The 15,250-nt window shown below is 32.8% G+C and overlaps 1 protein-coding gene and 1 long non-coding RNA gene across 3 annotated transcripts in view; one reads left to right on the top strand and one right to left on the bottom strand.

Annotated features, from left to right (window-relative positions):
- Positions 1-15,250, top strand: part of LOC145946050 (uncharacterized) — an 89,677-nt gene that overhangs the window by 39,698 nt on the left and 34,729 nt on the right. The window lies entirely within an intron of this gene.
- Tis11 (Tis11 zinc finger protein) overlaps positions 1,067-15,250 on the bottom strand; it is a 33,727-nt gene continuing 19,543 nt past the window's right edge. Inside the window, exon 2 of one of the 2 annotated variants that reach the window (XM_083055393.1) lies at positions 1,067-8,598. In XM_083055393.1, coding sequence (XP_082911519.1) covers positions 7,399-8,598 — 1,200 coding nt within the window. In that variant the 3' untranslated portion in view covers positions 1,067-7,398. The remainder of the gene's footprint in view (positions 8,599-15,250) is intronic. The other variant, XM_083055402.1, reaches the window with a different exon arrangement.

Raw genomic sequence — 15,250 nt, forward strand, 5'->3', positions numbered from 1 at the left:
TAAATATCATCGATATCTCAGTCAGCATCGCTAAATTAAAAAATTATTTGCGTGATATCTTTCCGACATATCGACAGAAACGATCCTTTCGCGTGAGCGTAATTTCGCGATAAAAAATGCTAATAGGAACATCGTTTCACCTCGATTTTCAGTCGATTTAATTGATATATTCCGTTTAGTGTCATTCATCATACTCGTGACGAGCTACAAGATCGAGAAGAAAATGTGGACATTTGGAAAATTTTTCTAAATTGCAGGTAGACCAACGAGAATAAAAAAATTACCATATTTAATGCATAAATACAATAAAATATCAAAAATATCTTGTGTCTTACATACATATATAGATATAGTTTTCTAATCTTATTATGCGGAAGTTTTTTTAATCAATTAAAAGTCGTTTTTATAAAATTCAATTGTGAATTGTAAAAACACATAAGTTTTAAAAAAAGACTGATTACATACTAATTAATATTTATCAAAGATAGGTACATGCTTCTTTAATTCTATTTATAAAAAATTGAGAATATTTATCCAATATTTAATATTTACATATCATAAAGATGATTAAATCTCTTCAATCTCTCATAAAAAATTATAAAAGATATTAAAATTATATGTTTAATGGAACTTTCATTAACTTACCTCGTATTCCAACTGATTGTGAGCCCAAAGCTGTAATACGATGCTTGCACAATTACAACAAATAATTGCATGGATAACATTTCTATAACTATTTCATAGATCGATTCATTTTATTTTAAAATATTTGTAGCATGATGCTTATAAATACATAAAGTAATAAAATATGTAACGTGCAAAAATATAATTCTTCTAATCTATAATTATAAAATATCTTACGTTTTAAATCATGAACAGACTATATCGAATCATTTATTTCAAAAATAATATAAATAAAATGCTTTGCAAAATATTGATATATAAATATAATTTATTCATTTTGGAAGCAAAGAATCTGATATTATCAAACACATTAAAGCTCGAAAATTGGATTATATAGGATTGGATAGAGACTTCAGGCGATCGAAATAATAACTCAATTCCATTATTTTGTAATAATAAAATGTATTAAATAGATAGCGTTGGCAATACTTATCAAACTACATTTTACGTTTCCGTGTGTTATATGAGACTTCGACTCTGTATACTCCGTGTATACCGAGTGTTACTTTACGTAACAAAACAAAAGAAAAAATTATCGGAAAGAGGAAACGGTCTGCCGAGAGTCTCAAAGAGGAAAAACTGGAAAAAAAGAACAAAACTAAAAAATGAAAATCAAATAATCGACATTTTCGCTATTCTTTTCGAGATCTCTCTTCGAAACAAACGTTTTCCGATTCCTCTTCCCGTCACAATTTTTTTTCCAAGCCCGCGAGTCCTCTGAACAACGAAAACTTAAACGCATTTCACGATTATCATTGGTTATGGTCCCATTGTGGATTAGACCGAAGTCGTTCGAGCATGCCCGTCTAAAAAGACGAATCTTTATCTTTCGTAGAACTATTGATGATCGCCAATAGTCCTCGCGATTCCGTCAAAAAAAGCACGTGTGTGTGCATTTAAAATCAAAGTGATAAAGAAGTCGAATTCACGGCGAATCAAATGCGGGCGTATCAAATCCACTTGATTCGAATAAACTGTCCAAATGAAGCTTAAAAAAGAAAAAAAGACGGCAATCGCAAATTCTACAAAAATATATTTATAAATACAGAATAAAATTAAAGAAAAATTGTTTTTTTGGACTTTACGGGTGAAACTCGAACGACTCCCGCCAGCCTATCAATTGGCTCCCATTGTTTCGCATATATATTTCGATTGTCGCACATATAATATATTTAGTATGTATCACCGAAGACACTTTTTTCTTTCACAGCTGAATATCGTGTGCTCGCTAAAGAATACCTTTTCTTTACAAGCGAGGATAATTAGCCGTGTATCACATTTGAGGCGTTAAGTATACGCGAAAAGCTTCCGCTTTTTTCTCTGTTTTTTTTTTTTTCACTCTCGTCTCGTCTCCCGTGCCGGCCTTTGACCGGACGGAAAAACATATTGTCGATTGACGAAAGAAAATCCGAAAATGTACTTGGGAGCGTTACAAAGGAAGAAACGGGCCGCGAAAACGAACGCAAACGTTTTCGTTCTGCATATGCGGGATATGTATTCATGTATGTGTATATATATATGTATATATGCATATGTGTGTGTATGTGTGTATGTGTATATATATTTATATATATATGTACGTGTGCAGGCGGGATATATTTTCCTCTGAGAGCCAAGAGATCGACCTGTTTCACATTACATCGTAACGCGCATTACATATAGCGTGTATCTAATTTGTGTATGTATGAAGAACGCAGTATAAAATATTGTATAAATATATAAATACTTGATTGAAAAAATAAATATATTAAATTAAAAAAAGAGACATACACGTAAAGTATATTATTTGTTATTTATCATTAGATATTTATACGCAAAAATATTAGATATTTGATATGCAGAGATATGCAGGTCAAGTCTATAACAGAAGGATAAACGCGAGGTTGGCTTGGTAAATATGGAGTTCCTTACGATGCGTCCGAGTTCATAATTAACCCTTTGGCTGTAAGTAAAAAATTACTTTTTAAAAATTCTCAACAAACAAAATGCGCTAGTACGACGTACTTTGTGTTTAAATTTACTATTTTTATATTAATTAATGTAAAATAATGGTAAACTAAAAATGAGAAATTATAATTATTTACTTACAGTTCTATTTGTTTTCATTAAAGAGAAAGTTTTCAATCTTAATATAACAGTGTATATACTTACACTTGTATATACAGCGCTCATAACCAAAGGATTAAAAGTATTAACTCTTTAAACAAAATTTGATATTAGACGAAGTATGAATATATCGCGATTAATGAATTAATTTAAAAGAAAAAAATTGAACTACATATATAAAAGTATCACACAAACGTTGAATAATATTCTATAAAATTAACAAACCAAAATTAATATAATCTGCAGAGAGATAACTACCGAAATTGATGAAAAAAAAGAAACTAAAATTTAGTTCTCTTTTCTCTGTTAAATGATGCGATAAGTCGTCTTCATCTTATTATACAAGCAAAAAGCGTATAAGAATCAGACATTCAAATTTAGAAAAGTCTTGAAAATAATAGCATTCAACTTTCATTATGAAGAAAATAAGATATTAATGGAAATAAAAAATTTTTTTTTCATGAATGACATTACTTCGGTAATGCCGATCTTTTCTTAATAAAAAAGAAAAAAAAAAAAAAACAAAATAAAGGTGCCGCATGCATCCAATTAAATAAAAAAATCTCACAAGTCCAACTAAAATTAAAGATCAGTCCATAATGAGGAAACTCGAGAGATCGGCAGATTCCCGTTTCGTCCGGTAATTAGGTAGAATCTGAATGTCGCGCGATTTTCGGAACGCATTCTCAGAACTCCAAAATGGGATATGTTCAGCAATCGCTGCTGCTTCGGAAAGGAAATGATCGGGATACCGTCGTCGCTTCCGGTGGCGACGTCGTCGATCGCGAACGTTCTTGTCGACTTTCGCGACGGACGGCGTCGAAATTTTTTCTTTTTTTTTAAAGACTAATCGACGAAAGAAGTCGCGCCGCGTATTTTTTCTCTGGTTCTCTTACGAAACTTGCGCATCTTGCGATTCATCTCTGCATTAAGGAGAGAGAAACTTTCACTTTCCTCTCGTTTCTGTCTCTCAGTATGTTTTTATTTACTTCTTTCGCTCTAATTTTGATGTCGCATTGATTTTTAATCCGACAGGTAATGGTGTGGGAATTGAAGGTGTTATCTTAACAGTATTCGAATTGTACTTTCGGAATAAAAGAAACTTTGAACACATTGAAGGCTAAATATGATCTGATTGCAGAATGATTGATTTAAAAATCGGTTCCTTTTTTTTTTTCTTTATTTCTTAAGAATCTTGAAAATGTTTCGCGCTAATGTATGATAAGAAAACAGAGATAATGAATATCTATTATAGTATAAATATCAGAACGAAATATATTTATCTTTAAATAGACAGATTTGCTGCATAAAGATACTTTGAATAGCTTAAATTATCCCTAAATTAATCTTGTTGATATTTCTAAACGAGATAAAATGCAACTGTTGCGATAACATGTTCAATTAAAGTCTTCATATTCCCTGTTCCATTAACGTATTAATAATGTAAATCGCACGCGCGTAGATGAATTTTGAGATTTTTTTATATATGTATAGCATAAACTAAATATACAATTGATTGATAAATAATATACGAGTAGCGATGATCTTTTTTCGATTTTACGACGACGGCGATAAGGGAAAAATAGTTGTTGCTAGATGCTAGATAGGTATAATGAGAATAAAATAGTGATAATATATTAATGTAATAACAATTAAAGCGTCATCAATAATTGATGTCACTCGCGTAATGATGTGTCTAGGATGATCGGCTGCATAAGGTACATTTTAAGATGGGATAAGAGACACTCGCGTTTATTTGAATGAAGAGAAAAAGTGGGAATAAAAATGAAAGGCAAGACTGAATTATCGTTTAAAGAAAAATTTCGTGTGCGGCGCTGATTATGGAGTGGTTGGGCGGCGCTGATTATACGAAAATAATTGCGAATATAAGAATAATAATAATAATATAATAGCAATAATAATAATTAGTTCATAATAATTAATAAAAAATAATTATATTAATAATAATAATAAACTAAATCTATAACAAAGTTTACTTTCAAGTATAAATTAAACGAAAATATTTCTGGTGTAAGCATAAGAAGAGTTTAGCGTTTATATATATATATATACAGAATGTGATATCGATTCTTGAAAACCACGTCAGCTTGCAGGCGCTTGCTTTCCTTTCTGTAATTATTCATTCACGTTGAAGCGACGCGGGCTCGGCGCTTTTTCGTCGAGATTCGCTGGCGACGAATTTTTTTAAAATTCAGCAAATTTAAATTTGCGTTTTGAAAAAAATGCAAATATCAAAAATATCTCTTCGAGAAATCGATTGGCCCGCGTGAGCATTCCGCCTCTCATACTATTCTCTTTCTTTTCCTCTCATTCTTTCATTCATTCGTTTCTCTCTCTCACTCTCTCGCTTTATCGCTCTTTCATTCTCTCTTTCTTTCTTTCTCATATATTTGCGCATTTTATAATAATATATTTTTTATAATAGTAAATATTTCTATATGCAATAGTTACCATATTTTTTATTATTATATTTTAGTATTATAGAGTTATCACATTTTTTGTTGGGGAAAAAGGACAATACATACGAAATTAACCGGCATCACCATAGTTCTGTCGTTCACGCCGAAGTGAGTCTCTCTCTCTCTCCTCGTCGCGATCAAGGGTGCAATAAACAATCGTTAAATATATAACATATACATATGTACGTAAAAAAAAAATGAAAGTCAGAAGTCTACGAGTCTCGCGACGAGAAAGAAACGCTTTCCTCAATTTGAAAAGAGGAGAAACGCTCGTCGGGAACCGATATAGATGTTCCAGACGATTCAATCGCACGAAATATATCTTCTCTTTCTCTTAATGTGTGTGCGCGCGTGTGTGTTTGTGTGTGTGTGTGTATAGTATTTATGTGTTTGTATAATCTATAAAACATATTTCTACTTATTTTTTCACATACTTATTTTGCTGTCCAGACAAAACAGCACGCAAACACACATATTCAGTCACACCACCACTTTCTCTTATATTTTCCAACTAATTCCATCTTCATCCAATAAATTTCTCTCTCTCTTTCCTACAATATCATTCAATATCATTCTCTCCCGCCATTCTCACCTGTGTAGCCTAATCACTGTATGAATATGGAAGACAATTGAAGTTTACAAAAAGGCACCCACTTATGATTTTTAACGCACCGGCAAACGAAACCTTATAATTCTAAAAATATTCAAAGAGAAAATCTCTATCTATTCGCTCTCGGAAGTCGCTCTTTAAATAAATAATAAAAGAAAAATAGAACGGAAAACAAGAGAAAAAAAAAGATTCTAAAACTACTCGCTATAATCTCTACTCTACGGTCCATTTAATGAAAATTGTCAGCAACGAAACCTTTTGTTCCAGTCAGTGCACGGTGTTTAAAACACATAGTCGTATGCGTTTCAAGACTACCCTGTAACTGAAACATTGTCGCGTTATGCGAACATAAAAATTTGCGGAAACTGGAAACGTATCGCGAATCATTACGCCGAAATATTCGGCTAATTTATCCGCGATGTGTTATAAATCCCGATTTCCGAAATCAGAACAAGAACGATGGCGATAAATGTATTCTCAATCTAGAAACATAATTTTATGACAATCTTTTTTTTTTTTTGATGGCATCGTTTGCAGTGCGTTAATCGATTTCACTCGGCTCCATCGCGCTCTCTCATACACTCCCTCTCTCTCGTTCTCTCGCTCTTTCGCTCGCCGAAGTTGCTCACTCTCGCCTCTCCTTTCACTCTCGAGACAACTTTCCCCACCTTTCCTCCTCCGGAGAAGAAACTCGAAGAAATGTAACTGTACGTGCTATTTGGATATTGCAACGTTTCACCTGCCCCGGTGCGTATGACGCCGTGGTACTCGCGGCTCGAAAATCCGATGGAGGAAGGCGATAGATCGTGGGTAGTGGGATTCGTGGAGACCGGAAGGCGTGACAAAGATGATCACCAAGTGAGATCAATGAACAACTTGCTCGTAAGAAAGTCACATTTTGGAATAAATTTGCGCTCGGTATCCTCTTTCGCCCTCTGATCCTTTCACACACGTCCCTCTCTATTCCCCTTTTACACCTTCCTCCAAGCACTTTCATCTTCGCGCCTAACGAGTTGAGACTTCCGGGCTGATCTCATTTTTCTGCTAAACTCGCGCTTAACGATAAAATACGAAAAAGAAGAAGAGAAAGAAAAAGGAATAAGATGATAAATATATCAATAATATAATAATTATAATATAGTGGTAATATAATAGTATATTACAATAGTAGTGATATGATATATATGATGATTATGATGGTAATAATATATATAAAAAAAGGAGAAAAAAGACAAGGGTTCTCAAAGATAAAAAAGAAACCTGACGTGTGCTTAGAAAAAACGCAGCGCTTTTCAAGAAAGTTAGATAATGGATAAAGAGAATCGCATCGCGCGAAACGCGATACTTCATATATAAAAAAAAAAAGCAGAAAGAAGACGTTTTCCTCCGACAGAATCCACTGCGGGGAAAAGTTATCCTCGCTTAAACCTCGAGTCACAATCCCCCTGAAGACCCTTCCTTCTTCGAAAGGCGAGACTCATCGAAAGTTTCGCCTCCCTTTCGCGCATCGCAATCATTTTAGATCTTGAGATTATCAAAATCGCCCAGGGTGCTGCTGATTCTATTAAACACCGGCAACCTAGACTCCGTATTAGGTGACAACGGGGATGGTGTTCTGGGCGTCACCTCATCGGAGGCGAGAGGACTGCACACACCGTTATTGCGCGGACTTGGACTTTGTCTCGAGCAAGCGAGCAGACTGAAATCCTGACCAAAACTGAACGGCGTTGTCGACAAATTCGTGCATGACGTCGCCTGTTGGCTACAGTCGTCGCTGAAGAAACTCGCCATTGAGTTCGTCGGCGATTGACTGAGGCTAGATGATGGCGAGACCGAATCGGCGGAGCTGCCGAGAGAGAACGTCGGGCTGAGATTGAGCGGTTTCGGTTTCGTCGCACCTATCACCGAATTGACGGCGTTCACCTGATGATGATGTACCGCGCGATGATGATTCGTAGCCAGGCTTAACGACGACGTTCGCAGCAACGGCGGCTGATTGTAACCGTTCGCGTTCGCGGTGCTACCTAAGCTCAACGAGTTAGTTCGCATAAGGTTCGACGTGGTGGCCGCTGCCGCGGCCGCAACGGCCACGTGGGACGACGTGAGATGCTCCAACAGGCTGACATTAACGTTATTGTTGACGGTAGTTGCGTTGTTGTTGGCGATGGCACCGTTGCCTACCGCGGTCGCCGCTGCGGCAGCGGCTGCCGCGCTCATCAACGGGTTCAGGCCGATTATGCTCGGCTGTGTCGAGCCTAGTTGGGCACTCACCTTCTGATTGTGTATGCGCGCCTCCTCGAAATTGTGTATGAAGTGACAGCGCGGTCCGTACGGGCAAAAGCCGATTGTGTGGAAAGTGCGGCACAGCTCGGTCTTATACTTGGGATGACGCGCGAGATTGCGTAGTTCTCCGTAGCCGTGCGCAAACTGACATTTGTCGCCGTACTTACACGAGCCGCTCTCCTCGTATGGTCGGCAGAGCTCTGTCTTGTAGCGTGACGTCGGCTCGCTCACGCTGCGATCCAATTTCCGGTGTTGCTCGATCAATGTGGTCACCAAGGAAGTATAGCTGCGCTTTAGTGGCGCGTGTCCGTTGGTGACATTGTTGATGGCGGCGCCGCTGTTCGCGGTGCTCGACATTGTCGAAGACGATGGTGATTCCTTTGCTTTGGTCGAGGCTGCGTTCTGTAAGCAGAAAGAACGCGTTCGATTATTAAACTATTAGTTTTCAAATTGTAATTATTCACATATAGGAATAATGAGCGTTATCGGGTGAATGAGAAAAGGAAATGTCATGCGAGTAATTTGCGCTTGAAATGGCGGCGCAAATGATAACCGAGCAAGCTCTTGGTAATTCCGCAATGTCATCGTTGCGACGAGATAGCGTGTCAAGCAAGTCAGCGGCGGATTGTCGTTCGTTTCAATGGGAACTTGAACAATGCACTCCGTTTGCTAGAAAACGGAAGGCAGACGTTGCGACAGTCACTTATACTAGTGATTCTTACAGATAAAGTTTGGGAAGATTCGAAAGTGCTAAGATTTCCATTTAATGATATCTAACTTCAACGCGCTGTTACGCGACTTTCACTTTATTTTTAAAGAAATTCTCTTTTAAAGAAATTTTTAAAGAAAATTTCTCAAATTGCAATGCATATCGACACTATAATAATATTGCGTGATTAAATTGTAAAGGTGATACTTACATAAGTATATAAAAATTTGAAATCATGATAAATTAATGAAAACTATTTATAAAAATAATCTTATGCAATATTTGATAATTTTATATATACATGCATAATATGTATGAGATTGACTCTATTACGCAATTGAAACAAAAAGCCTTTATCAAATGAGAATAATAACATAGTTCAACGCACACGAAAATGAGTTCATAGTACACAAACAACAGATATATTAAAAAATCTCAGCAATAAGATCTCGTTTATGAGTCAATAATCAAGCCTTTATCTCTCATCGTTCATAATCGACAGATAACAGAAAATAAAAAATAAATAGAGCCAGATAAAATCGTAGTGTATCTCGAGTGATACCACTCAACTGCGATTGCAACAATTTGTTGCACAATCCAGTTTAAAATTAACCCTTTTTATCTTTAATTTAGATCTTTCCTCTTCGGCAGTATAAACATTTTGTCTAATTACTATTTAATAATAAGAAGAATGTGAGGATAAGTTGGGATAATCAGATTAATTTCAGATTTAAAAAATAATAAAGTCAAATAGAGAAAGAGAGAGAAAGCAGATGCGCATTTAAAATTAGTTTATTATTTTGGACAGAAATATAATTTTTAAAATTATTTTTTTATTTGTTTTTACATAGAGAAAAACTTGAAGATATAAAAAATTTAAACTATATCCTAAATTAAATAATTTTATAAGCATCTTGTAAAAATTATATATATAAATTAAAATTGATAAGTCTTAAAATTTTTGACAGACAAGCAACATAATTTTAAAATGAGATTTTATACTATTAAACAATGAATAATCAGAGAGAGAATATATAAATATATGTATATATCGTAGTTTGGTGATGTTCGATGTTATGTTCTTTTATAAAAAATGATGCACCCGAAGGAACGTCTCATGTGTCCTACTTCCTGGAAATCGCATATAACTTTTCTCGATGACTGCAATTACTGCAATTATCATCGAAGCATTACACTTCCAGGAATCATGACCGAATGGAGTTGCTCTGATTCATTATATTAAAATTTATCTCTTCCAAAAAAAATTAATTCTCATAAACTATACAATACATATAACTAGCTTTGTATGAATTTTTTATAAAACGCTTAATTTAAACCATGTAACGTGCGATTTAAAAAAGTGCGATAAAATGCACATTTAGAGTAAAAGAACTAAATTATCAAATAAGACTAAAATTAAGTTAGCAGAATAACTAAACACATTAAAATGATATAATCATTATTAGACACGTGGAAAATTTCAGAATATTATTATTTGATTCTCAACAATATGAGTATTCATATGGTAATGATTTTTTTTAACATTATTTATGCAATGTTGTAAACTGATGGCATGATAAGTCACGTAAAATATGAGAATACAATAATCAACATTTGACGAGAGAAAACTTAGACGAGACGTGATGTGTAAAAAAACTACGTAGCGATAACTAATCGATTAAATAAATTGATGAGGTAAGACGACGTCAAAGAGTTTCATAGTTCATAAATTTTTTTAGTTTGTAAAAAAAAGAATCTAAATATAATAAATATATAGGAATACAACTTTTTGCGTCATTTAATCAACGCCATTAATTACAAAAGGACAATATCTTCCACGCCTTATTTTGTGGTGCAATAATTATTATCGTATGTAATAATAAATGTTTCAGAACGTAAATCTATCTAGATGTTGTCGTGCAGATAACAGCGTAAATCAACTACTTTTAATCTTCATATATCGCGTCGTGAAGATTGATAGGCGTGACTGGTTATCGAAATTTTATTACATATAGGGGAGTTCTGAGAATCAACGAGTTTGACGATAATAATCATCTCTTCAGCCATATTTTAATATACCTAACAGAGAAGTAGAATTTCGGTAAGAGATATCACAGCAAAATCGAATCAGCAGCAGCAAAGTGCTCAGTAAACTTATAATATGACTTTATTATCACAATTTTAAATATAGGTTTCATGTAAGATGTGTGTAGTCTCTTTTATGTAGATTACACGTGAGATTAAGATTTCTTTTAATTTTCTTAAAATAAAAAATCATATTATATAGTTAAAAAAGATTTTAGTAATAAGAAAAAATATTGTTATAAATAATTATATGTATTATATATAATAAATATTATTAGGATATTATTGATATTATCAGTCTGAAATTATAAGTTTCTGCTTATTATTTTGCCTACATTTTACTGTATTACTGATTACAATAAACGATTTATTAACGTTCCAATGAACGTCGCGTTTTAATAAACATCGCGACAAGCTATATAACGAGTATATGTGTATCTGAATGTTGAAGTCGCTATCTCCGAACTTATTTTTACTCCGTCTTGTCGAAGACGACAAACCCTGTCGCGATTAATCATTGATTGTCAGTGCTCAAATATTAATAACAAAAAAAAAAAAAGAAAAATCCAGCATTTTTCCGAGCGTGAGATCGCACGCAGAAGGATTCACGAGAGTCTGGAAATTTCCATCAGCACGTGCTCGCATACGTGCCAGAGCGATCTTGTTTGTTTCATGTGTCTGTATGCGAGCGCCAACACACACACATACATATATATATATATATATATATCCGCAAACTCTTTCTCGTAATTATTCCTGCGTAGCCTCCGCATGTTGAAGAGTGTGTTTATCGTAAGCGCACGATCGTCGGTAATCGTTCGCACGCACGCAGGCACATGCATTCATATATACGAGGGTATAACATATTCGCGCGCATTTTATCGCTCACATGTATGTGTGTGTGTGTGTGATTACATATGCATAAATCTTCGCACCGCATACGCTGACAAAACTATATCACGTATCTAATATGCCAGATTCGCACTCTCCGAAGGGATATTATTTGTTTTCGACACTTATTTAAGGCAGTTTGATATAATATATTGATATAGTATAGGTTGTGTGTGTGAAAAACGTTCTAGCCGAAGAAAAATTACATTTTGATTACGATAAAGAAAAGTTATTATTAGTCGATAGATTAATCAATTTGTATTTCACAAATGTATGTAAAAGGAATATTTATTTTTTTTTTTAGAAGAATCTAACAGAAGAATTCATTATTTATTTCTCAAAATCATATTTTTAATAATTACTAATAGTTGTAATAATTTTCAAGTCTGATTACTAAATCGAAATGTGTTAATTATATCAGTAAATAATCATTTTTTTGGCGCAAGTAATACATACTATTTTGAATTATAGTTTAAATCTCTTTGTTTCAAATGTAGCATAATTAGTCATCTTTTATGAATTCCTGAATTTCTCTACTCGAATTATCGCCTAAATTCCTGTTCTAAATGCAGTATAATTAGTCATCTTTTATGAATTCATTTCACGAATTCCTCGTACACTTCCAAGAGAAAACATTAATAAGTATAATATGCGTGTGCGTGTGTATTTTATTTATCTGTATAGTGTATTTACTTCTCTTCCCTTCGATAGAAATTTAATTTTATTTAATTTAGCAAATAGCAAGTAATTAAAATATTTAAAATAATATAAAAAATATATATGTATATAATTTCTAAAACATAAATAAAATATAAGTAATAAAAACATTTTTCTAAAATTTTCTATAGATTAAATAAAAGATATAAGTATTGTAGATTAATCTATTTTATTAAAAAATAAAAACAAGAAAAGAAAGCGAAAGAAAAAATTAATTGGGCCTTTTAAAAATAAATCTCGCTTGTTAATGCATACATCTTTAACATATACTTTGGGCAGTGTATATTTCATAACATAATGTGCGAAAAAGACTGTCTATATTGGTAATAGAAGAAATAAACTGGCTAAGTTTTCCTTGTAGACGTTGCAATCCTGCAAAGTTAACGATGTATGATATAAGCAGTGTTTTCTTTATACATTGTTGATGAATCATTGTAATAGAATTAGCTTGTTCCAAAAGAACTCAGAATAAACTACGTTTTTATTTATTCGGGGACGAGCATATATACGATTTTACGAATTTAATTTCTACGCGTGTCATACACATGACGTTTTATTCTATTTTGCCAGTGAAATATGAAAAACCGATAAAAATGATATCTATTGTTAAACAGAAAACTTTGAAAAAAAAATTTGAAATCAAGTTCCATAAAAATGAGACAAAAATAAGAATATTATAAGACAGAAGTATATATTTATTTAACATATAGTATATATTACTTTTTTTAATTGTTAGAAAATTGTAATAAAATCATTGACACACACACACACACATATTATTTTGTTTTTAAGAACAGTTTCATAATTCATTAATAATTTTAATTCTTTTTTTATATGAAAACATTGTCGCTGTATTTTACTTTCATATGCCTTGCAAATATCTTTTTTACTAAATATACAAATAAAAATTAATATTAGATTAATATTAGACATCGAAATATTACTCGTTGATTTGTATAATTGACACATTAAGATTTGTATAATACATTTTACATACAAAATGTGTAAATTCGGAAATTTAAAACTTACATAAAAAATAGACAATTATACAAAAAAATATATTTTTATTATTTCACTCTTCTTCTAGATAAGATCTTTTCTGCATCTTTAAAGCTTCTGGAAGATTGCAATTTGAAATGGAATACTATATATGTATTTTTCGAATATATATATATATATATATATATTTATATACCGAATTACTCACGCGTTTTAATATACATTTAATTCTATTTATTCTTATCTATGTTCTTCAAACGTTGTCAATATCCATTGAACGATCAGCAGTGTATAATTATCGACGCACGCGTTAATAATTCCACTTTATTTGCCCTATTACTCACTTTATGAACTTAATATGCACACGTAAATGAACCGCGTTCTGCGTATCGAATGTCGAACAATGATGATTATTTAACAGTTGCTGTTTGCAGATATCGATCCTAGCCAATGGACGCAAAGCAGCATTAGTTTCGCGAAAATGGCATGATGCACATGACTCGCGATATGACATATGTATGATTCATACGTATATATACGTCAGGGCCACTAGGAAGATTATTTTTAATAACGAACGTGCCATTATCTTTGCAACAGTGGTTATACGAAGTTTTGACGAAAAAACGATGATTTTTGTTTGATAAAGTGAAGAATAAAAAGCGATAACACATATGTCGCATGTGTCGGCAATGTTTACGTAATTATAACAAACAATGAAAGATGATTACTGCGAAGAATTTACATTATGATTCCTTTATTTTGAAAGTGATGTAGCTAAATTCTAAATGACAATTTTTATTTCACTAAAAATTATCAGTATAAATATTTTGCGTATCAAAATTTTAAGTTTTATGTTTCTTATATTACTTAACATCAATTTTAATTAAAAAGCAAAATTTTATTCGTTCTGATAAAATCTTTAAACAGCAGCATCCTATCTCACTTTCTCTCTGTATGTGTGTGAATAATTAAAAAATAATTGATTTATGAAATAAAATATATAAAAATTGCAGCATACATTTTTTCTGAAATCACTGAAAAGATCGCATATTTTCTTAATTAAAAATATTCATAATCAATAAAATGTATAAATGAGAATGATTATATTTTATATTTTACTTTCAATGGTTATAAAATAATATACGGAGCTGCAAATATTTTTATAAATTGAAATATATTATTATTTATACAAGACACACACATACTCAGGGAGTCAATCGTGATATACTCGCGAGATTTGATTACTTCGCGTCACAGTTATGTGTAGTTTAATAACTATAGAGATGTCATAATTAAATAAGAATGTTGAAATCACAAGAGAGACGTTAATGACAGTACGCGTCGAAGTATGTTAGGTTCTTCGCGTGGGAATGACACGTGTCATTTAGAGAAATCAAAAGCGCTGATAGATCAAAGGTAATCCTATCAATATGGAGAAATTTGCTCGTTAACGTCTAGCGTCTAGCATAAATTCAGAACGATGTGAGTATCACCCCTATCGTTTCCCGAGATATAATGTATTCCTATCTACAACTTCCAAAAAAATACAAAGATAGCTCACATATATACTTTCACTCTACTCTAACAAAGATAAAAACGCACGTTATTCAAAGAGTTAATAGCATCGGCATTCAAGATCGGTCGGCAGTGAAAGTAAGTTCAGGAATCAAAGTGTTAAAAGTACCA

The sequence above is a fragment of the Prenolepis imparis genome, unplaced genomic scaffold (assembly GCF_030444845.1).
Source record: "Prenolepis imparis isolate NDT839.2.m4 unplaced genomic scaffold, iyPreImpa1.0 SCAF_2, whole genome shotgun sequence".
Classification (NCBI taxonomy): domain Eukaryota; kingdom Metazoa; phylum Arthropoda; class Insecta; order Hymenoptera; family Formicidae; genus Prenolepis; species Prenolepis imparis.